The sequence below is a fragment of the Strix aluco genome, chromosome 5 (assembly GCF_031877795.1).
Source record: "Strix aluco isolate bStrAlu1 chromosome 5, bStrAlu1.hap1, whole genome shotgun sequence".
NCBI classification, from domain to species: domain Eukaryota; kingdom Metazoa; phylum Chordata; class Aves; order Strigiformes; family Strigidae; genus Strix; species Strix aluco.
This window is the reverse complement of record NC_133935.1, coordinates 77727135-77751632: the sequence shown is the minus strand read 5'-3', so window position 1 is coordinate 77751632 and position 24498 is coordinate 77727135. Positions and strand designations below refer to the sequence as shown.

The following is a 24498-nucleotide window of genomic DNA, read 5'->3' as shown; positions in this document are numbered from 1 at the left end:
CAGATTACGTATCTAAATTTGAAAACGTTCTACCATTTTCTTTCTGACATGATTTATACAGTTGTCTGATTTATAGTGTATAGTGTTTGCTCTACTTGTGTTGTGGTTTAAACACATCTGGGTTTAATTATTTGGATTAATTGTTTGGATTACTGATGGAAGAGTTTTCAATACCTGTACAATCACCCTCCACTTCTTTTTGTCTCAATGTTCTTTATTCAGATTGTTATCGTGGCAATGGCAAGAGTTACATGGGGAATCTCTCCAAGACAAGATTTGGGCTACCTTGCTCCACATGGGACAAGAATATTGAAGACTTACGTAGGTGTGTACATATGAAACAGAAAGGGATGATTCAGTGAGTCCTGGTTAAATACTGCCTCCAGACGGCATATCTTTTTCTTCTGCAGTGGTTCTAAAATAGCCCCTTATGCCCTGGAGCTTTTCGTATCTTCTTTTTTTTTATTTTTTTTTTTTTTGTTGGTGTTTAAATATATTACACAACATGTCTTTGTTTCGGCTAACCACTAATTGCAGGCTTTGGGATGTTTCTTAGTGTTTAGTTTACTGGCCTGATTTACCCCATATTTGTCCTTGAAAGTTTTGTTCTATGAAAGTATAGCAGGAATGAAGCGGGAAATCATTATCTCACCATCTGATCTCATAGCTCATGCTGCTTCAAACAGGGAGTTGGACCTGAAACCACCTAAGGTCCCTTGCAGCCTGAAATTGAATCTTGAGTCTACGATCTGATGACACTGACATCAAACGCTGTTAAAGCAACTTGCAATTTCTGTTGTTTATCACTACTTTAGCTTCATATTCAAGTAGAGGAAATGGCAAGTTAGTTTAATTTATTTGTTAAAGTAAAAATGAATCAGCAATAAGTACAAAACAAGTTGTGTTTCCAAGACTTTTTCAGTCATGCCAGGATCCTCAGTGTTGTCTCTGTTGGTTCAGAACAGTAGATTAATAAATGTCAGGACTGACATGAGCAATGACTGCCAGGTACCATACAAAGAGATTCATCACAAATTTTGCTATGTATGAGATATCACACAATTAGTGGCCCAGATGGAAATAGTTTTCCCTTAATTTTCTTTAAGTTTCTGAAGCTGATGGGATTATGTTTATGCTACCTTTGGTACTTGCTGAATTAGTGTTCATGATCACCACAGTCATAGTGCCCAATATTAGCCATTCTCCACTGTCCCTGATTCCTGCTGCTGACTTGATGGTCAGTCAGGTGAAGGTGTGTAAATCAGTAAATTAACCTTTGGGAAAGCTGTAAGCAAAAGGCAGACTTCAGTGGCAATGTCTGGAACCACCAACTAGACTGTACGTGGCTTTCCCCACACAGGGTGAGAGACAGCATACATATTCCAGTTTACTGTCCATGTAAGAGAGGCAGAGGTTTAAGATCATGACTTCTGAGAGCTCTGCTAAGTCTTCAAATAGCTGTGAACGAGACAGTTTGAACCTACTGGATGCTTGACGCAATTACATTCATATAATCTTGAGCACAGATTAGCCTTTTTTCTCTTCCACAAATTTTCCATCTGGAAACTCCTTTGGGGAGTTATCTGTCTCGCTTCAGCAGTTACTCTGGTTATGGGTGTGTTACAAGCAGTTGGTTATGAAATAAAGGAGCAGTGTAGGTATAACTAAGGAAGACTGTATGCTTCTGTCTGACAAGTCAGAAATAAACAGCTTTCTCTGCTTCAGATTTTCACTCCAAAATTTCACCTTTAAAATGCCTCGTATAGGTCTGCAAGTTAGATGACTTATCACCGCAGTCTGTCTGAACCATTCATCCTTCTCCTTGCCTGCTGCTCAGTCTTGTTAACTTTCTTGTGTTTCTCTTTCCTTTGTCTAAGATTCAGCTTGCTTTGCAGGTTCAGTGCTCCCTTGTGCTACCTGTTAATCTTCAGGGAGAAGGTACCTGTGATGACAGAGAGGCCTGCAAATTTGCTGAGGGCAAGACAGACACTCTTCGAATCAGTGCAACAATACCTCCTGAGGGTATCCAGGGATTTTAGCTCAAGCAGGAGATCTAGAAACCTCCCAGCTGTCCAGTGGACACCGTGCTTAAAATACCAACCAGAGGAAACTTGGACCCAGATCCAGCAAATATTTGGGTCTCATCTTCCCTTTGATTTTAACCAGCCCTAAACCCTGACCTGTAGACTTCTCAATCAGCTAATATTACAATGTGGAGCAAAGCAACATTTAACCTTTGGAAATTTGGGCTATAGTATAAAGCTTTTCAGCACTTTGAATTTTTTTTTCCCTGTAGGCATATACAAATATTCAGAGAACCAGATGTTAGTAAACTGAAGAAAAACTATTGCCGCAATCCAGACGATGATTTTCATGGTCCCTGGTGTTACACAGATGATCCTCTTGTTCCCTGGGATTACTGTCCTATTTCTCGATGTGAGTACTTGGTATGCCTCAGGCATTGTCAACTGCACAGTCCCAGTGAAGCCATGGTGTCACATGTGCATGCATACCTTTCTATTGTCACTTGTGGCAACAGAAAGTGTGTAACTCTATAAAGAATCAATTGTGCATGACTGAGAATGAATGGACAGAAGTTGTTTATGCAATATATGAACAAGGGGTCCTTTTCCTTGACCAGCTTGGAGATTTCAAGGCTTATTTATGCAGCAGGAGCATAAAAGAGTTATTACAGATTGTCAAACATTTTCCAGCAGATCTAGCTATTGAATGAGGGCTGGACAGAGACAAAGAATTGTCTAGTGGTCAGAATGCTGACTGTGGCCTCAAGAAACCCGGGGACAGTTATCTTCTGTGCTACAAGCTGCATAGTCTTTTTATGTGACCTATACTACTTTGTAAAGTTAGGATAACTCACTATATGTATGCTGAAGTGTATATGTGCTATATAGATTAGATTCTGCTTCTGGATGTTTACAGGATGACTTAACTCCTGGCAAGAACTAAGAACATCATTCTTCCAAAGTTGCATGTTAAAATCTAAATAGCTTAAATAAACAAAATTAAAATTCAGTACTAAACTGACATTAGGTGGAAAAATATAGATTTATTCTGAAAAGTGTGAAATTCACTTTTATGTTCAAAATTTTTCTCTTCAATTCTTATTTCTAAATCACTGTGTTGTATGTCCTGGGAGAGCATTTAGATGGGGAATTAGGCTTTTGAATGTATGTCTGTGATCTCTAGAGGTTAAGGATAATGTTACATTCATTCCTAGCAGCAATCTGCTGCATTTCCTCATAGTCTGAACTGCAGAATCTCTAAGAAGTGATATTTGAAGTCTCAGGTGATATTTTGGCATCTATGTGAAGAGTAAACAAACTGTGCAAAAGGTTATTTGTGTCAATAGAGATAAAGAACAACAGTCGAAGAAATATAAATTTTATTTCACTCATTCTGAGTTCATTATCTGGATCTATGAAATCCTAAGGAAATATTCACAGAAGAGATTTGTAGGGTATACAGCAATGGTGAATATTATGATTTCTAGAATCAAACTCCAGAGCTAGAATATGTCTGTTTTACAAGTGTAACTTGTATGGTCTAGTATTAAACTACTAGTAGCTCACTCAGGTACTGATAACCAGCTTGACCAATACAGACAAAATGCTGGCAGTTCCCAAGTGCACTGAATTGGTGCCTTTAACTCATCTCTTCAAACTGCACTATATATATATTTATATGTATACGTATGTACATACACAAATATATATGCATACACATATGCATATGTGTATACATAGACATGGAAATTTAACTATATATATAACTCTTTACCTTTATTTATATATATATATATGCTTAATGGTGGAAATCTAGTTGCATGAGACTGTTTAAACTGCACCTGTGCAAACTTTCAGTAGCTGTAACTGTGCCTCTAGCTCATAATGCTGGGTCATTCTGCAGACTTCACTGAAGACAAAAATTTTGAACCAAGTTTAAGTAACCTTGTAACTGTATATTGACTTGGACTAAATAGAAGAACCAAATCAGATTTTGGGGAACACGTTTTGATAAGTATAAGTTTTTGCTGATAGCAACATAAAAGGATGGTTGAATTTTCAAAGGTTTCTAAGGAAATGAGAAATTTTCATTGAATCTTATTTGGATTTAATCACATGATTTTCTACAGTTCCTTAAAGCTTATAGAAAAGCCTCACCTTCATTTTTCAGCATTTGCTTGTTCGAATGAAACATGTAAATTGAACATGATAGATTGATGTATTCAAGATTCAGCCAAGAAGAAAAATGCTTGAAACTCCTGTTGCAAAATGTTTGATCCTTATTTCATTCTATTGGAATGAAATTATGCCTTGTTTTAAATCCGTATCAAATTGTGCTTTTGCAGAGTATTAAAGAAATCATCGAAGTTTAAAACTTTGTGAACTATTAAAATTAACTATATGTCATTTGCTGTTTATTTTTACTGTATTCAATTTTTAGATGTGTTTTAATTTGGTACTTTGGTTATCTTATGTGTCTAGGTGAAGGTGATACAACTCCTACTACAACCAGCTTGGATGGTAAGTAAGTTTGCAGATGTACTGTGCAGTGCGTGTATTCTATTCTCTAAGACTAGCCATTTCTTTCCGATCAGAAAACAAGAGAAAGACCAGTTAAAGATACAGAAAAAACATACAGTTTGGGAAAAATTTCTTTTACAAGGGGAAAATGTAGAATAGCTTTATTATAACCCTTTATCTATTCTCACTGTCCTGTCTTGCCAGTAGTGAGATATGGCAATGATTTTCAATGTTTGCTTTATAACTATGTAAATTTCTGAAAAACCTATTTAAATATATGCACTTTATATTCCCTATGAATATTTATAGAGACTGACCCATCTTTACTGAAGTAATTTTGATGCTCTAGAAATATATTTCATTAGCGCAGGAAAGTTAATCTGTAATAAATATTGACCTTTTTGTGGTCCTTATGTGCAACTGTACAGGTTTCCTACCGCTGTTTTTAGTAAAATGTGATCTCTGGACCTGCTTTCAGATACTGTTATTCCTTGTGCCTCAACAAAACATTTGAGAGTTGTAAATGGAATCCCAACACAAACTAACGAAGGATGGGTGGTTAGTTTGACATACAGGTAACTATCACTTTGATTAGAAAGACAATACATCTACTAGGATATTTGTTTTGGAACTGTACAAAATGTTGTCCATAATAAGAATACTTCTAGATTACAGTTAAATTCTGTAAAAGCAGAAAATCAGCATTCCTGGAACATCAGGTGATTCCACAGTATTCACTCTGTCAGTGAAATATTTATATGATCATTATCACTAACTTACACACATGTGCTTTTAAAGCATTCAAAAGTTCTGCTCTTTTGCTTAGCTACTGCAGACCTTTTAGTAACATTGGCTTAGCATCCAGCATTAAACTATTTTAGAGACTGTTACAAAAACCCCAAGTTTTATATCAATAGTTTCACTTTAACAGAAGTGAAGTGTTGGATTCAGGATTTATCCCCTTGTCAAATTTAACTTTCTGCTTATATCATTGTACACAACTAAAATGTATTCTGTATTGAAAAAATAAGTAGGAACTATAAAGAAAACCTTTTCATTCTGTAAAACAAGACCCTAACATGTACAGCTGGAAATGTGTATTACATTATGGAAGGTCTTACTTTGCTACTGTGTAAAAACCAGAACACAGAATTACTGTTTCTTACGTTCATTACTCTGGTTCATAACTCATCAGTTGGAAGTGTGAATCATTAATGTATAACAGGAGATATGTATCAGTCCTGTATCTTCTATCATGAAAAAAAAGTAAATAAAAAAGTATTTTTTGTCTCCTGATACAGACTAAAGTAAATCTCAATTCTATTAGCTTATGATTCATCATCTCTTTTGAAACCATGTTGTAAAATAGGCCTTAAATGAAAAACTGGAGTAAAGGAAAAGATAAAAAGCCTATTTTCTACATTGCTTCATTGATAGAGAAATTCTGGGGATCCTTCCCATCCTTAGTAATCTTTGCATGTTACGAGATCCAATCAGAACTAGACCTTTCTGGAAGTCTAGCAGATGGTTACAGAAAGATATTTCTGGAGGAACGTCACTCTATTCCTAGACTAAATTAAAGATAGGTGGGCTGGATCACTCTGGAAAAGATTATAATTGCACTGTTTTTAAAGCAGCCTTGATGTTTGACGAACTTTTAGACAGGTAAGGTGAATTACATCTGGGTGCCTAAAATTTAAATGACTAATAGTAGTTGAACCTGGATTTTATGCTATGCAACAAAATTCCATTAAGTAGATGAGTGCTTAAATGATTTCAGATTCTTTTATGAAAAAGGGATTCCTGGAAAACTCCAGCAGCAAAATGTATTTTTAAGTGTTACATGTGGGCACAAAAATGTAGTTTTATTTTGTATTGTTACCAAGGAAGCAAAGAGAATGTTGTCTGAAACAAAACCTTAACGATTTCGGGACTTTCTGCAAAAAACTATCTGTACACGTCAAAATGGAATTATCATGTCTCAATGGTAAAGGCTTAGTGATAGGTAGAAACTTGTATTCGTATTTGGTAACCAAGGCCCACCTCTAAATGTTAAACTACTCAATGACGATTTTCTTATATATCCGATTCAGATTCTGTTATTAGGTATAATTAAGTATATTTGGATGAATTTCATGTATTCATGGAATCAGCTCTAGATTTGTCTTACAAATTTAATAGGTTTAACCTTCCTATGAATACTAGTCAATCTTCTAAAGCAGATGATGCAATATGGTAAATTCCTCTTAACAATTAATGATGCAAACATAACATGGAAGAACACGTTTCTACTCCTGATTGTGACATTTTTATAATAAAACTGGGCACAATCTATATTTTAAAAAGAATCCAGCCTTTTGGACCAGATATTTTGTTCCTCAACCAAAATACAATTAAAAAAAAAAAAAAAAAAAAAGGCAAGCATCTGTGTTATTCTGATGTCTTTGAACTTCATATAGAGTCTGGGGTCTTTCCAGCAATTCTTTGAAAAGCTTTGAACATTTGTGTGATTTGAATTTATAAATTGTGAGATTTTAAGCTTTTCCAAATTGCTGACAATTCTGATTCACTTTCCAAAGAGCTGCAGAAAATAAATGTGATTTTGGAAGCTCAAAGAAGGAAACTAATTAATCTGCATTCCACAGGCATCTTTATTTTTGAAAGAACTGTCATGCTTAATTGCTTTAATTTTACTTGATATATTATGCTGCAGGTTTTCTATAATCACATGTAGGATGTCATACATTGCAGATTGTTTCCAACTGAAGTATGTGGGGACAGAAATCTCATAGGGCTTGTAATCAAATAGGAACTCTCCACCTTGAGGTCAATGCTTTGAATAATACCTACATGAATAATGACTAAATGTTGTTTACATCTGGTGGCAGTTTGGGGACTTGCTTGAAAGTTCAGTCCAGTTCCTGTTACAAAGAATTAGCTTGCCTTTTTTTTTTTTTTTTTTTTTAAAAAAAAAATAGGTCTCTCAGTATAGATTTAGCTTTGAAACCACTAAATGAACAAAGTAACTGAATTTCTCTTTGCTCTGTGTTCTTATACATTGGAGTAAATCACTGCAAAGTCATGTTACTATAAGTATTGAAACTACAGAGCAAAGGGACAGAGACATGTTTTCACAGGCTGTCAGTCAGCCACTTTTCACCAGCAAAAATAAGTGGGGAGCAAAACTACTCTTTAAACTTTTTGACTATGTAGAAACTGATACTATTACTTTTTTTTTAACCTTTTTTTTTTTCTTTTTTCTCTTCCTTTTTTTTTTTTTTTTTTTTTTCCCCACAGGAATAAGCATATCTGTGGAGGTACTTTGATAAAGGAAGAGTGGGTTCTAACAGCAAGGCAGTGTTTCCCTTCTCGGTACAGTAGTCTGTAGTTTTGCAATATTGAAATACATCTATTTTCAGGAACTTATCAGCACAACACTTCTTCAATTTAAATGCAGCGGTTTTCCCTCCTGTTTGGCTTTATCACTGCTTTTCTGATGTAAAAGTCCTGTGGGACCTTGGTATTTTCTGTTATTATTGTTGTTAATCTAAAAGAGTTCTGGCTATTTTTCATAGAAGTACAAATATGTTTTCCAAGTGTAATGGTTAGACAATTGCCTCTTTATAAAAATAATCTCATGCTTCTGCTTAACTGGACAGAATAAAACAACAAACTGGGGTAAATCTCAAAAAGTTCAAAGGTTCATACTGTCCAAGGATCTGAATGTTTGGATACACTTAGGAAACAAAAATTAGATTTTAGTCAGTTAAAGATAAAATTATGTAGTGGCTTCAGACCAAAAACTTACATCTGAGCATGTTGATTTTGGAATAGCAGTTGGCAGCATAAACCCATTTCTAGTGAAGAGTATTTGTTAAGATCTTCTAGCATAATCATATTAAGCAGAGTTTTTTGAGTTATTGTATTATAAACTCAGCAAAATCCTAACCACCTTTGCCTCATTTAGGTACAAAGATTTAAAAGACTACAAAGCCTGGCTTGGAGTCCATAATATCAAAGGAAAGGGAGAGGAGAAGCATAGACAAGTTCTGAATATCTCCCAGTTGGTATATGGCCCCACAGGGTCAGATTTGGTCTTACTGAAACTTAGCAGGTTAGTAGCTATTGCCAATTCCAGGATTTTCAACTGATGAATAAGATTTTTCCTAAATAAGATTTGCAAATTCAGTCCTCTACTACCTCTGATACTGCAGATAATGTCTCCATGGTGTAAACTTTCAATTGTAAGAAATTTTACTTGATATATGCAGAAATACAGGTCCATCTACCTTAATCAGAAAATAAATGTTACTTCTGAAAAATCGTGCCTACATTTTCTCCCTGATAACCAAGTTTAAGTTTGTTGGAGGGTTTTTTGTTGGTTTTGTTTTGTTTTGTTTTGTTATGTTTTTAAAAAACAACACATTGAAAAATATATATGGTTTTAATTTATAGAATAGGCGCCAAATTGTAACTGAGATCCTTGTGTATATATGAGCTTTCAAACTTTCTCCATATTAGCAAAACTATATATTCAAATGAAATGCCATCATTACTTACTTTTAAGATGAAAACCCAAGTTAAATAGCATAAAAGTGGTGACAGCATGTCAAGAAATCTTTTGACAGTTAACAGCTGTAGCACAAAAAATAGGTAGAAAAATCCATCATATTCTTCAAAGATGGAAAAGAAAGGAAAATAATTGGCACAGTTTTTAATTACTGTGATCTTTAATAGATTTAATGACATTTTTAAGATACCTTTTAGAAGGTTAAGTAAAATCCATTATATCTATTATTTGTTTTCTCTTTTCAGACCTGCCATATTGACAAATTTTGTAGAAATAATCCGATTGCCCATTTCTGGATGTACCATTCCAGAGAAGACAAGTTGCAGTGTTTATGGATGGGGATACACTGGATGTAAGAAACTATTTTTAAAAACTAAATGAATACATTGGCAGCTTACTTCCTCTTGTCATTATAGGTGAGGCTGCTGGTATTGCCTGATGCCACGATTGTCCAACACTTTTTGTTATAAAATGCAGTTTCATTTTTTTTCTAATTTCATAAATTTCTGAGCATTTTATCTAAGATCATTTAACATGAAATATTTTCTACTAGTCTATCTTTTTTTTGTTTGTTTGTTTCAGTGACAGACAAAATGATTCAAACATTTCAAAGAATGAATTGGAGAAAAATATTGTTCTATGTGTTTAAAAAATCTGGCAGAATTATTTTGCAGACTTCTAACGCTTTTTTGAAAAATTCATCTACTTGAGCAGTATCTTTCTGTATCCCAAAGCAGGCTGCCCTGTGGAAAAACTAATACAGAATCATGTAATCAAAGACATCATTAACATACACAAAGACAGTGAACTGAGGATGCACAGGCAGCCCTAAGTCTGGCATTTAACTTTTGAGTACTTGACTTTGCAACCTTACTAATGTTTATTAAACACAGTTTTTGTGTGAAGTAAATACAAATATGTGGGATAACAGACATTTATTTAGTCTGGTAAATACTATATCTGGCTAATTATGTGTTGATGATAAAGTTAATAGCTGCCAGTTGACAATAATTACTCTGATAATTACTGTGCTCAAATGTCTTTTGCCACAGACCCTGACTAAGCATCAGCAACATACTCACGCTGTCCTGGAAGCAGAGCAGAAACTAGACTGTAATTCTGAGGCTCTCTTCCTTGTAACCCTTACTCCGCATTTCGTTGTGGGTGGCTAGTAATCTGTACCAGCCCTCTCCCAGATGACTGCCTTTGATGTTCCTGGAATGACTGTGTTAGCCATCCTCTGGGAGAAATGGCTGTCTGGGGGACAGGGAAATCAGGCTGAAGCACAGTGCAGCATCACAGGAAAGCTTAGCTTAAGAGAACTGATAAGGAATTTGCAATGTCATGAGTTATGTAATACAGTAAAAACATCTGTCATCCAAGGACTTTGAACTATATTTTATGCACTATTTATTATAATCCTCACTGCATCCTGGTCAGGTAAGGAAGAAGTGTTACATCTATTTTTTCCAAGAAAACAAGATAATAAGTCCCTGAAGGGCAAGCCTGGCATTTTCTTTGATGGTTGTGCAGAGAATGGGTAGGTCCAGGCTCTTTATTTGTCTTCGCAGCTTGTGCAGACTTGTCTTTCGACATGTAGAACAAGGGTAAGCTCCACAGGGCTCCTGCTTCCTGACCTTCACACTGATGAATGGAGATTGCACAAGGCTATGGCTCTGCCCTTGCAGGCACAAAGTCATTCAGTGTAGCTGAGCCAGCACAGAATGAGAAAAACTCTGCTCTGATCAGTATTTTTCAAGTCACATATCCTTCCCTAGGCCATGACAGGCATTGTTACACATTAGCTTGTGTTTAAGGCAGGGAGCAAAATCCTCGCTCCACTGATGGGAGTCACAACATTCTCAGGCTCACTTTTTCTGATTTTTGTGACATGACAGGGCAACTTGGAGGTGAGCTGTTAAGTAAACTCAGTTACATAGTCCTTTCTTCTAATACAAAAAGCTTCTCCAGATATTCTCAGAGAACTGAACAGACATGCGTACCAAACAAATTTATTGCAAATCTCATTTGTAGCAAATATAAGAAATCCAAAAGACAAATGTATGACAGCAGTTAGGATGGACAAAAATGTGAGTACTGGAAAAAAAGTACAATAACTGAAATTACATGAGTAAGTTTGTCCAGACTGTATTTTCAATTATTTTTTTCCCCTAAAATAGAATAAAGTTTTCATTCTCTTTTCAATCCTAGTAATTAACTATGATGGCCTTCTCCGAGTAGCAAACCTGTTTATTTTGGGAAATGAGAAATGCAACCAATATCTCAAAGGGAAGATAATTGTGAATGAGTCAGAAATCTGTGCTGTGGCTGAAACGATTGGTGCTGGGCCTTGTGAGGTAAATATTTCCTAACACATTAGGAGACATAATCCTTTTTATTTCTTTCCCAGAAATAATTTACTGGAGTTTTTTATAATTATTCTCTCCACATTAAACTTGTACACAAGACAATACTTTAATCTTTGGCATTGGAAAATTATTTGTATTTCTAGTGACCTATTTTCTGCCAGAGTTCAGGAAGAGGTACCTTTGCTTGATTTTCACCGTACCATCACACCAGTAAAGGATTTATATGAATGTTAAATATATGACTAAACACTTTGCTAGACAGAGACAAATTTGTGTTCTGCATAATAAGGATTAAAGTGGGCTGTGTGCTAGCAACAGCAGTACATTTTGATTGATCAGAATGCAAAGGCTGGAGCAAATTTAACTACTTAGACGAGGACTTGCATTCAAAATACAAAAAAGTCACTGCTCAATTGAGTTGATAAAGTTATGAAGGAAAGAGAAAGATCCAAATATGTATTAGTCAGAAGGCTGGAGCATTTGCTCTCCCTAACGAAGCCTGAGCAACATATCAGTGAGAACAGGAGAACTACTTCAGTGAAAGTATAGTTTGATACAGTTGTTTTGCTGAGGACTAGTTTTGATGATGGAGAAAAGACATCTGAGGAGAAATGCTGTAAATCATTTCTTACAGAAAGATATAACTTTTTGTGTGGAAAATCTGCCTGATTAGATGATGTCTAGAAGGCAAGCAGTCATGAACATTATTACGCATTTAATATCTAGAGTAGAATAGATGATTTCATAATACTGTTTTTGACCAAGTAGTGAAATTTTCCCTACTCAAGTGTACTACCAAATCATGGGGAAATGAGGTCTTCATCAGGCTGAGGTCTCTTCCATTTATTATTGATATTCCACAGAATCATTTTGTTATTGCAAAGTATTTTCTTAAAAATCAAATATTTAATCATAAATGAGCTCTCAGACATGTCAAAGCATGTAAATGAAACATGTGCATGGAAGTCTGCTGGGGATCTTGCACTTTGTTTTCCCCTGAAAGAAGAAATGTACTGAATTAATATTAGCAATCAGTCTTAATCACTGCATGGTTTCCTGCTCCCTGAGTTCCCCTTTGAAGCTACTTTCCTCAGCAGAGAACAGGCAGAGAAACAAAATCAGATTGGCAAGTGAAACTCCACTCCTGAAAGTATTTTATGAGCTGCTCTGATGGTACTGACATAGTTCATTGTTCATGTGGGAACTAATCTGCAGTCAGTCAGAAAAAAAAAAAAAAAAACAAAACCAAATAAAGGTCAAGTATTGTTGTTTCTCTGGTGATCCGGAGAGAATACAATGGCAATTGTCAGCTTTTATTTTTTGAAACAATGTCTCACTATCCGACATGAACATTTACTGTCTAGTTTTGCAGCTAGTTTGCTAGGTTCAGTATATGTTTTATCTGGGTAAAAACTGCAGTATGTATGTTCAAGTTCCAAATCTATGTGAATGTATCATCTAAATTACTGTTTCAATCTGATTTAAACTGGTTGTATTTTAATGCTAAATAAGAGCCCCATCTGAGTCAGCCATACTCCATATTTTCACTGAACACATATACTGGTCATTGATGTCTCATTCACCCAGAATAATGAAAAAGTATATTTTAACAAGTTATGTCCCAAAACTATGTCTACAAAATATTGTCTTTTATTACGTCTGGGATTCCCCTATTAGTACACACAGATTCTCATCCTAGGGTCTTGCAGGATGATTGACTGACAGAAGGTTGTTAACCTGGCTCTGTCAGTAGTCTTTGATGCAAAGCCTGTTATAACAAAGATGTTTATCAGGAAACACACTTTCTGCTCCTCTGGTTTACATGCACATAAACAAGTATGCTTTCAGGTTACTGAAAGAGGAGAGTAAAATCTGGTAGTCTGAAGTCACTAGAATCACATATAAAATTGGATCACAGGATTTCATTTGCCTGGCAAGCAGCCAAAGCTCAAAGGCCAACATTGGCATTGGTTCTCATAAGTTCTGGTTGTGAAAAAGATATTGGAAGCTAGTTTTTGTCCTATGGCAAGAAAAACTCTATTGGCTGTTCATTGGGCTAAGTCATCCCCAAAAGAAACCAGTCAGAAGGAGACAGGTGGGAACTGTGTCTTGAAGCACTTTGAGAAGTGACATACGTTATGTTTATTTTTTCCTAGCGAGATTATGGTGGTCCCTTGGTTTGTGACCAAAACAGGCTGAAGATAGTAGTTGGTGTCATTGTTCCTGGCCGTGGATGTGCCATTCGAAATCGTCCTGGGATTTTTGTTCGGGTCTCATATTATTCACGGTGGATACACAAGATTATGATGACCTACAGGAAACCTTGAAAAACTCAACAACTTCCATTCAGAGAAAGATTTTGGACAGCATGGAATTAATGTGTAATGTAAAGATCAACAATTTTTTAACTACTTGATAGTCAAGTTTGTTGAACTTCTTTTAATATTTATGGGTGGTTTTGGTGTTTTTGTCTATCAGTGTTGTTTTATAAATGTTGAAGTGACTTACAGTATATGCAAGTATGGTGACATATCTCCTGAAGATACTTGAATGGGTAAACAATTTTGCAAAGATATTATTACTGGACGATAAATGGCTTTGAAGAAATAGATCATATGACCTCTTTTATGCTGCTCTTCAGATTATCTTAGAAGGAGAAACAAATTATGGTTTTATTTAACACATCTTATTCTTTCTATGAGCCATATATTTCTCTTCATATATGACAAAAGACCTAGTGAGAGATAGATGCATCTGTCAAGGACATCATATATGATCATATTACTCTTCCCCCCTTATAAGAGGTCAAGGATTTCGATACTTCATTAAAACTAATCTCTTTAGAAGTTCATTTTTTTATTATTGATGGACTTTGACAAGCCTGCCATGAGCAGAGTTCTCGTAGAAGTCAGTATCTCTTCCTTTGACACAGTGCTTATAGACTCCAGTTCTGCACTTGGTTCCTTCAGTGTGTATGTGGTCCCCTAACAGATATCTCAAAAAACCTTTTGGATGAGGAAAGAGATATAGAAGCGGACTGGTTAACAAACTATTGATCATTTGTTTAAAGTTAGTCCCAGAAATAACTGTGAATTTACAATGTTAAAGAGAGTATTTCATACATTTTGAAAAATTAATCCTGATTAGCTATTGGCAGACTTTGTCCATTGAAAGAAATTTCAATCAAATATGCCCCAGTCTTTCTCAACAGACAAGTGTTAAAAATTCAGTTGATTCTATTTATTTCATGAAAGTAACTCTGTATTTACAGCAGGAAAAGGAATAGTTAAATCTGGCACTTGGCTGAGAGTCTTAATACTGGAAAAAGTAAGTTATATATTAATAGTCTTTCAGAGACTTAAGATCTTTAATAAAAACTTACCTAGACTTGGACAAAATTATATATTTGTATAATTCCTTTCAGGGTAGTAAAATTACTGCAGAGATTGATATGATCTTGTATGTAATATAGAAAACATCATCAATAGTTCAGTAGCTCGTGTTTCCTGTCTGTGTGTGGAACTACCATTTTCCTCTACGTTGACGGGGAAAGGGAACAAGTAATTAGCATCTATGAAAAGCACTTGTTCTCTTTTAGACATTTAGTTGTATGGTTGGAATTATTATACAAATATGTTGTTATAGGTGGCACCAATTACCTTGTAATTTCTGGAAAATTGATATAACATATATCCAATTGTTAGTTTTACTACTGTACATGTAATTGTATAAGTAACTGCACTGTTACTTCACTTGTGACTATGTAATTGTAAACGTTTCCAGTAGCAAATTGTATGGTATGTATATCATATCTAACTGCATAGCCGCTAAGTTGACATCATGGTGTAGACAGATAAAAGGACATTTCATTCAGAAGACGCAGGGTTGAATTCTGCCCTGGCAGAAAGTAACCACTTCAGGGGAGCTGTCTTGGGAGGCAGCCCTCATGTTGACTCACCAAATTATTTTCATCAGCAGTGCACTTTGACTTCAGTGGGACTCAAATACGCTCACATGTCCTGGTGAGCTGGGATGAGTTTCAGCCCATGCTTAAGTGGCTTGGCTTGCTGAGATTTGTGTCAAGCATCCAGCAGATTCTACTGGCACATAGGAAGAAGGAAAGAAGTCTTTCAGCAAGCAGAGCTTCTGAAATTCCTCCTGATGTAAATAGTCTCTTTGGACAAGATGCAACTTCTCTGTACAGCGGGTTTGAGACTGTGGATGCTACGCAGATAGTCTGTCTCGATCTATTCTGTCTGCCTCTGAAGGCTTTATGCTCCTTTTGGGCTCTTTTACTTACCAGGCCTAAAGAGGGCAGGATTTAGCCTATTGTATTTACAGTTAATTATTGCCATGTATGTGAAGAGTGTATTCTTACTAAGTATATACTGACCATATCTTATTGAAAGGATTAACTTTTTAAGAGAGACTTTTAAAAAACTCCAAGTGAGTTTTGTTTTCAGTCACAAGTAGAATGTGGATAAAATAGATAATTCCATGTTCACTCTTTGTATTCTAAGAATTGTTATGTGCTCACTGTATTATATTTGCAGGCATTTTGTTATGTCTATCTAAAAAAATCAAATCCTAAAATATTTTAGTTATAAGCTTCTGCTGTGCAGAAGACTGTGATTTTTATATATATATATACACACATATATATATATATGATAAAAATACTGTTTTTTGTTAGACAACGTGTAAGGATTTTTACCTGTTTGTTCTGGGCAGCGCCTCAGTAAAATAAATTGTGCAGAGTTGGTGCTCCAGAACTTAACATGTTTGTATGCACTTGCTTATCAGGTGCTCTTGCTCTCCCTATCTCAGTATGGAGGGCATGTGAGACTCTGAAAAGCAAGGGAAGAGAAGAATAATGATATGTGGTAATGAATTTGTACTTCATTTATTCCTGTGAATATTTCTTGTTGGTACCAATGGTACCGTACCAGGCAACTGTTATAACTACAGGATTCTCTTAAGAAAGGACACTCTATAGATATTTTTTCACTGTTCTAATATTTTTCTCTCTGTAATAACAAGGGAACCTAATCTAGTGCCCATCTAAATTGCTGGAAAGCCTCTTACTAACTTCAGTGAGATCTGGACATTACTTTGTAGATGTGATTTTATTCATGTTAGAATTACAGGGTACAGAACTTAAATTCTTATCTAAGGATGTTCTTAAACTCCATTGAATTTCATCTTCATTCTCCTTGATGTAAATAATCCTTGGTCTGTGAAAAGTGTAATAACTGGATATAAAATTTTGCAATTAAAACCTAAGAGCAGATTTTGTGTTACTGAAGTTAGTTTGACTTAATTACTGATGGGCATTGGAACTGGCTGATGCTTCTTCCTTTCATTAATGAAACATTTTTCCCTTAAAAAACCTTTTTTCCCCGATCTCTTTTCTCTCATAAACCTCACGACCCTCAGAGAAACTGTAGCTCTTATTGGGAATGTACTGGTCTAGATTTTTGCTGCTACTGCTGAAATCTTTCTCTAGTTTGCATTCTGCAAACCCTTGCTACAGGTAATGCCAATGTACTTGACAGAGCTACTCACTTGTGTTAGAGCTTTTCAGACGAGGGTCCAAATATATCTCTGAGGGTCAAAATCTACTCAGGCAAAATGTCCCTTGAAATCAGTGAATGTGATTGTCAAAAGAATGGGGCTGAAAGTTGCTCAGTGCTTTTCCCTATGACTGTGCACTGATCTACATACATCCTTGTACACTGAAAAGCACACAGATTCTCAACTCCATGGCAACTGCATCAGGAAGTGGGGCTTTATTTCCATCCTTCTGGAAAGCTGGTTGTAAACTGGTTGACCCCACGGAACCTGTATGAAACCTATTGGATTGGTTATTTAGTCTTGTTTCCTTATCAATTATTTTCTTCCTCCCTCAGGTGCACTGGTATATTATTGTTTTATGAATGTTGGGGCTGCTGGCAGGAACTAACATGGCTTTTCACCCTGAAGTTTTACAGTGTTCCTTTTTAAACATCCTCTTGGGCATTTACTTATGGTGTTTCCTTGCATGAGATCTAACTTCAGGGAGCTGCCTGTGGAATTCAGCATATGACAAGAGTATTTTTTCATATTTAAGTGGGAAAAATAATGCTCCCATTAAATCCAACTAGCTGAATGCCTAATGAAAAGGGAACACTGTGGTTATAACTTGTATTACAAATCTTCTGTAATTAACGGCATCTTCATTAGTTAATAAAGTTGGTATTTTTGTAACCTTGTTTACTCTTATTCTTAATAAAGTATTTTATAAAAAAGAACTTAATTAGCATTATATTTCTTATTTAGAGAAGAGGTTTGGAACCCCATTGCTAGGCTCCCAATTCTAATTTCAGTGAGGGATTTTAGTTTGCAGAGTAAGGATGACTGGTACTTTGAAGATCTTCATATGTCCTATAGCAGAATTGCACATAAAATGACAGATACAGCCAAATCCATGCTGTGAACCCGCTGAGTCTCCCCAAGAGCTTCCTGATGGAATTCTGCAGTGAGAATGGCTTAAGCATATTATGGGGTGAGTATATTTGCAGTGGAAAGGATGTGCTTAACCTAAACATGAATATTTACCAAGTGGATTGTCGTTTCTTACAATTTCAGTATGAGAGGCTTGAAATTTTAAGTATTTCTTTTAATATACTTTACACTTCAGAAAGGGCTCCCCTCACTGTATCACTTCGTACTACTGATGGAACAAAAGAGGATGCAAAGGAGACTAATAACTGGCACAAACCTAGGTGATACTGCTGCACTTAATATCAAAACCAGACAGCAGCAATAACTAGCAAAAAAAGGAAACAAGCAACACCATTACTAGCCCCACCGGATAGTGCCTTTGTACAGCCGAGTACTGACAAGCTCCTATAGCATCATAGCATTCTGGTTAGGTAAGTTCAAAGAAGGGACAGTAAGTTCATTCTTTTTCATTATCCAGCTGAAATTTCAAAGTTCTAAGCATTTCTGGTTACACTGCAATTTTGATGATTTAAACATATATTTGCTAACAACTCCAGCTATATCAACAGTGAATCATTCTTCAAATAAACTCATGTGCAGAGTGTTTGAAGTCTGATTCTGAATTTTCCATGGTAAACATCACTTTCTTTCTGTTTGTAGTCCGAAAAGGGGACTTTCTAATTGATTCATAAAATCAGAGGATTTTATCAGGAACTCCTGAAATCAATGGGAAGCTTGCCAATAACTTTAACCATGCAGGAATGCTTCCAAAGTTATAAAAATCTAGAAATAATCCATATGGCAAAACCATATCTTGCTATAGTTTTACATTTAAAGTGTTAAGGGTGTTCAGGTGACCTGTCTACCTCCTGGGACCCATCAGAATTAACTGCTTGTACAGCAATTTGCGCAGCAAAGGTCTATAAAGGGATATTGCCTTCATATTATATTCTGTAATGGTTTTATCTTTTGTAGTTGCAAGAACACTATAATCTGCAGATGATAAATGATGAAAACCCACATTGATGCTCAGTACTTGCTTTTTGCTCTTTGTTATTTAACAAGCCTCGTGTAAACAGAGCAGGCCATTTAGTAGAGTTCAATTGTGCATCTACTTTGCCTTCAAAAGCACCGATTTCTGGATAACTATGTTCCAGTGAAAACCACGTGCAATAAATAGGAAAGAAAACAGCTGGGAAGAAAAAGACAAACCATAAAAAAGGTTAATACCAAAGTAAGCCCTAAAATGAACAGATACATTTTTTTTCATGTTGTCTCAGTTTTATAACATAGGATATATGGTGTGAAAAGCTACAATAGAATAGCTTAATAGCTTTAGCTTTCCTAAAGCTGTTTCACTTTGGTTCAGAACACTTGAGAAGGTTCAATGACTTCTCCATATGGTCACAAAAGACGTCGTACAAGTTGTGCTTCTGTGTCTGAGGACCTGATCCTACTTGCATTGAAATGCCTCTCAAAACACCATCTAGGCCTAATGTATAGGTCTTAAATCCTCTTTCTGAACCCCTCAGATCTTGTCATGGGACTGTTTCAGATCCTGACTTAGTCAAGCACTCAGAGTATGTTCCACTCTGGTATTGAGTGGCAGAGGAGAAAAGCTTATATTTTACTTCAAACTTGGGCATCAAAGTTCCACTGCAGACTACCACCTTTGCTCATAGTCTAACTGAACATAAAGATTGATTTATTTACTATTCAAATATTTATCTTTAAAATAATAATAATAATAATGATGAAAAAACCACAATGGTTGCAGTTACTATTATAGGTTTTATACACATATTAATAAATTCCTTAGGGGGAAAACTCTCTACTAGAGCAAAAAATTATACCACTTCAGAGCCCAAGAGACGTTGACATTTGCTTGAGATATCTTAAGGTGTGTCTGTTTAAGCTAGGGTTATCCTCAATTGGTTATTTGATATATTCTACTGGGAGAAAAAATATATACAGAAGAGTGCAATTCATACCAATTTATTAAAAATAAGGCAGGAAATACAGCATTAGAGGCACACATTGGATTAGACAAGGCTAGTGTAAAACACAAGCATGGATATAGTCCTCTCTCTCCACTTGAGAGAAGATTTACCTTGAGTAATATGCAAGTTTATAGCATTTAATTCAGTTCAGATTATACTAACTGAAAATTTTCCAGATGGTTTTCTTTCCTTGAGGATTAATGTCAACATGATACACAGACTGAGCAAATATGCATTTACATCAACATTGCTATTACAAGGCATGTCAACAAAAGTCTCATGTCTTGGGCGTAAATATGCCATCTGCTGTTCAGCCTTGTGTTTAACAGTACTGTAACTTCACATAGCAGTTACAAAACTGCCATCATATAGTTTCTTCTCTCTCTTTTTTTTTTTTTTAATTTAAATGAAAGCTCAGAAAATTTGTTGTTCACCGCACTGTAAGTTGTGGAAGCTTTGCATTAAACATTCACTTGAAAGCCTCTGTTTTTCATCGTTGCGCATCTTCACGAGGCAGCTGAGTCCCAGTTATTGCCTGATCCTATAATTCTTCGAAGTCTATGTTTCTGTTGGAAAAGTCCCAACATAGCTTTAATTTTTCCTGTTGACATATTCAGAATATGTCACTAAGAATACCTGTAGGAGGTGAAAACTCATTGCAGACCTGAAATATTCAGATACCAGCCTTCAACTAACCATACTGAGGTTCCTAGTTTGCCATCAAGTACATTAACACAGGGAAAGGAATATGCTAGTGGCCTAGGTGGCTTCTATAGATCCCGCATCAGTGAGTCTTTGTTATCCCTGAGGAGGTGCTCCACAGCCCTCTGTATCAAACAAGAGACTTGATGTGACTGAGCACTAAAGTACACAGATTACACATGAACACACAAACAAAGGCACACCACGCCCACACAAATGTACACAGATGCCTTCACAATGATATCTAGCTGACTAATTCAGAACTTCTCTGTCTACACAGATACTTCGGGAAAAGGGTTATAAGGTGGGATTTTCCCTGTCCCCCAGAGCTGTGCTAATTGAAGTGTCTTAGTATAGGAACAGGAAAACCCGAGAAGAGAGGTCTTCCTACCAGGACCACTTGTCTCACTTTGCCTAGTAACCAAGAATAACAAGAGGAAGCTTAGTGGTGACAGCCGAGGGTATGAATTTTTCACATCCTGAATTTGCACATTTGTGATGGCAAACTTCCGTAGTGCAAACCTGAATTGCAAGAAAAAGCCTTATATACCTCAGATCCTTTTTCCCACACTCTGCACTAGTTGGGTCTAAACTGATCCAACCAGTTCTGCAGTGATAGCATATTTACATTTGTCTTGGTGTGTGTGCATGTTTATGTGTGCATATACACATGTATCTATTGTGTCTGCAGCCTTGTAGAAGCTCTGGCATTAGTGTTTGTTGTCCTGGAAACAGACATGTAGACCTGACTAGTGTTCAGCCAGCTGTGTGCTGGTTTGGACCCATCAGTATAACTATAATCTGCATGTGAAGGCCCCAAAGATTAGGAATTAAAAAGCTCAGCCTTGGATCTTAAGATGCTCAAACCCGCTAGGGAATCAGTACTAACCATTTGCATTTACAATAATTGAAATGGTACGCAGCCTTTGGAGACCCTTTTGAATGCTTTTTTTCCTTTTATTCCACTTTATTTTTTGTTAGGTAACACCAGAGGCTGGCCTTAATGTTAAAGCTGGTTTAAACCCAAATATTTTTCCTGTAGAAACTTGCTTCCTTACTGGAGCTCCTTCTAGGCTGTTATCTTAGTTAATTTGGTTAGGATTCTCTTCTAAAGTTCTGGATGGGTTTTCCAGGTTGACTTCTCACTTTATTTTAGCAGGGAGGCTGGACTGTATTTGTAAACATGGTGTTCTTTAATCGCCTCTGATGCCACTTTAGTGTTAAGAACTTTTTAGTTCATATAACCCCCTAACACTAATCCCTGAGCATTTATTTCTTTAACTTTCTACTGAAGTGTTTTATTTAGCCTTACCTTCCTGCCTGGTTTATAAACATGCTTGGAAAAAAAAAAAGGGGGGGAAAAAAAGTCTTTTCAGTTTTCTTTAGCTGGCCCTTGTGTTAGTGCTACTATATTTTCTTATTGGTACTTTTTCCCACCATGAACTGCAGATCTTACCAACTCAGTCTGCAGGAACATGTCAGTTTTATTGGTACGTTTGACAGACACCAGGCTGGTTTCCAACTGAAATCCATTTGTTTTCCCTTCAGAGTGCTTGCTTACCTCCCCAGGCTCCCTCTCTCTGCGGCTTCCTCCAAAGAGGTGTTTCCCTGCCTATTTGGGTATGGCTTGTGCATTCCCTTCCAAAACTGGCAGCAGAATTTCCTCTCTTTCCCACTCCACACTGGGAAGGATGGACTTTTTTCCCTACTTCCCTGACAAATTCTTCAGGAGTGTAAAATACTCCTTACTTTTAAAACAATTTCTAAATAAATGCAGTAAGGAATCTGTGAAGCTGATGTGAGCTAGGGCAGCCAAAACTTAAAGGAAGACACCTCGCTTGGGCATAATCCAAAAGTTTTGGATGTGCTTCCCTTTTAAATATTTAAATATAGTCTTGGCATTCCCGTATGCGTCTGAATGGTTATTTCAGACACTTAAGAAGAGTTTGTGAGTTCTTTTCTTGGATCGGACGTGGTGAGGCAGTGGTGTTTGTACAGGCTGCATCACAGTGTGATCCAAAGGACTCCTCAACACTGCTGACAGACAAGGACTCCAATTCCTTTTCTTCTCTGCTGGGTTTTCTTGCTTATTTTCTTGTTAGTCTTGTTTGTTTGTTTGGTACTTTATTATTCTACTTTAATGCTGACAGGAAGAAAATAAACAGGAAAGAGTAGTGCTGGTGCAAGTGATGCGTTTGAACTGTCCAATGGATAAGATTTATGGTCTGCTAAGGACAGATTTTTGGAATGTTCTTCTCTTCACTCCTCTCTTGGCAGTTTTCTTGGCCTCCTTAGCTGTCTGAAGATGCTTCACTTTCTCTATTTGGAAAGTGCTTTCCTCATTATCTTCTTTGTAAGGATGGAAGTGATGAAGTCACTTTGTCTCTCTTCCTCCCTCCCCCCCATCCCACACTGCTATCTACATCCCTCAGCAGATTCAGCAACAGTACTGAACACTTCACTGCAGGACATTTTCCTTGTGCAAAATACAAAGCAAAGGTCTACTTGGGCACACATGTGTTGAAGAACAAAATATAGCAAATGCACTGAGTGGAGTGGCGTTTCTACAACATTTGTCTTACTCTCTCCAGAGACCATTCCTGTAAAGATAGAGCTCCATGGTGTGTGAGAGAGCAGAAAAAGAAAACTCACTCTGGAAAAGAGAAAAACTGCTAGAAAAGACTGTTGCACATATGGTAGGCTTTTGATTGCTCTTCAAGATGGGCTACTGCCTGCACATGAGTAGTGAGTGGATGTCTGTCTTGAAATAGAGAAGTTCTGTAGAGACAAATGAAAAGGGCTACCCTCAGAGAATTTTAGGTGTGAGAAAGCAGGGTAATAATTTTAGGTCCCAGCTCATAGGAGTGGTCACTGAGGAGCTTAGGAACTACATAGCTTCTGACAACAGCATATGAACCCTGTTGTTGTCAGGTCTCTTTCTTCAGAAGATCAACTTATGAGAAAAAATTCATCTTTGAGGGAGAAATTTCAGCAAGCTCTGCTGAAAACACTCAGCAGTGTGCCACTGACTTCCAGGAGATCAGCTCTTTGTATGTAGAGATTGTTTGGTTTGGTTTGGTTTTTCTGCCTGGTATGGGCAGATTGAAAAAGTGGCCTCAACCAGTTTATATCTGTATCTGAATTTAGTCAGTCTTTTGACTTCAGCTTAGAAGATGAAGATCAAGGGAAGAGAGGATTTTTTAAAAAAATGTTCTCTTTCAGGCCACATCCTTGCTATGATTTTCCCAGTTTCACACATTCATTAAAAGGGGAAATATACTGCATACAGAAAACAAACCAAGCCTTCCAAGTGAGAACATATAGCAATTTCATTCAGAAATGCTCCTTTTAAGGCTCAGAGTCTATAAAAACCACACCAAGAGAATACTGTACTCTGCGGTCATTTGTTGGTAAAGCTGACAGGAAATCAAAACTGAAAGGATTCTTCTGTAACTGCCAACTTGTTGTAATGGAAGCCAGGGGAAATATATTTATCTGTTTACTTGACTAAGAAGAAAGAAACCAAAACATATTTTCCTCCAATTGTAGAGGGAGATTAGACTGTTACTAGTCACTCGTGTACTAGACTTCCCTCCAGGCCTTTCCTAATGTTTTGTCTTACATTCAAAACAAACAAAATATTAGCTCTTAAGAAAAGAAAATATTTAATAGAAACTAAAAAGATCTTTAAGTACCTAATATTTCACCTTTACAGCCTTAAGGATATTGTCCAGTACTTCACATTATTGAGAACTATCTTTTTGTGAATGATTTTTGCACAGTAGAATTTGCATGCCTATAATCTACTGCAAAACCGCAGCTGCAAAGAT

The 24498-nt window shown here is 36.4% G+C and overlaps 1 protein-coding gene across 1 annotated transcript in view; it reads left to right on the top strand.

Moving 5' to 3' along the window:
- The window catches only part of HGF (hepatocyte growth factor), a 60789-nt gene extending 43016 nt beyond the window's left edge, over window positions 1-17773 (top strand). The window contains exons 10-18 of the mRNA XM_074827911.1: window positions 223-325; window positions 2297-2436; window positions 4506-4544; window positions 5023-5119; window positions 7842-7916; window positions 8512-8658; window positions 9360-9466; window positions 11326-11471; window positions 13640-17773. Coding sequence (XP_074684012.1) covers window positions 223-325; window positions 2297-2436; window positions 4506-4544; window positions 5023-5119; window positions 7842-7916; window positions 8512-8658; window positions 9360-9466; window positions 11326-11471; window positions 13640-13810 — 1025 coding nt within the window. The 3' untranslated portion in view covers window positions 13811-17773. The remainder of the gene's footprint in view (window positions 1-222; window positions 326-2296; window positions 2437-4505; window positions 4545-5022; window positions 5120-7841; window positions 7917-8511; window positions 8659-9359; window positions 9467-11325; window positions 11472-13639) is intronic.
- Window positions 17774-24498: the final 6725 nt, after the last annotated feature.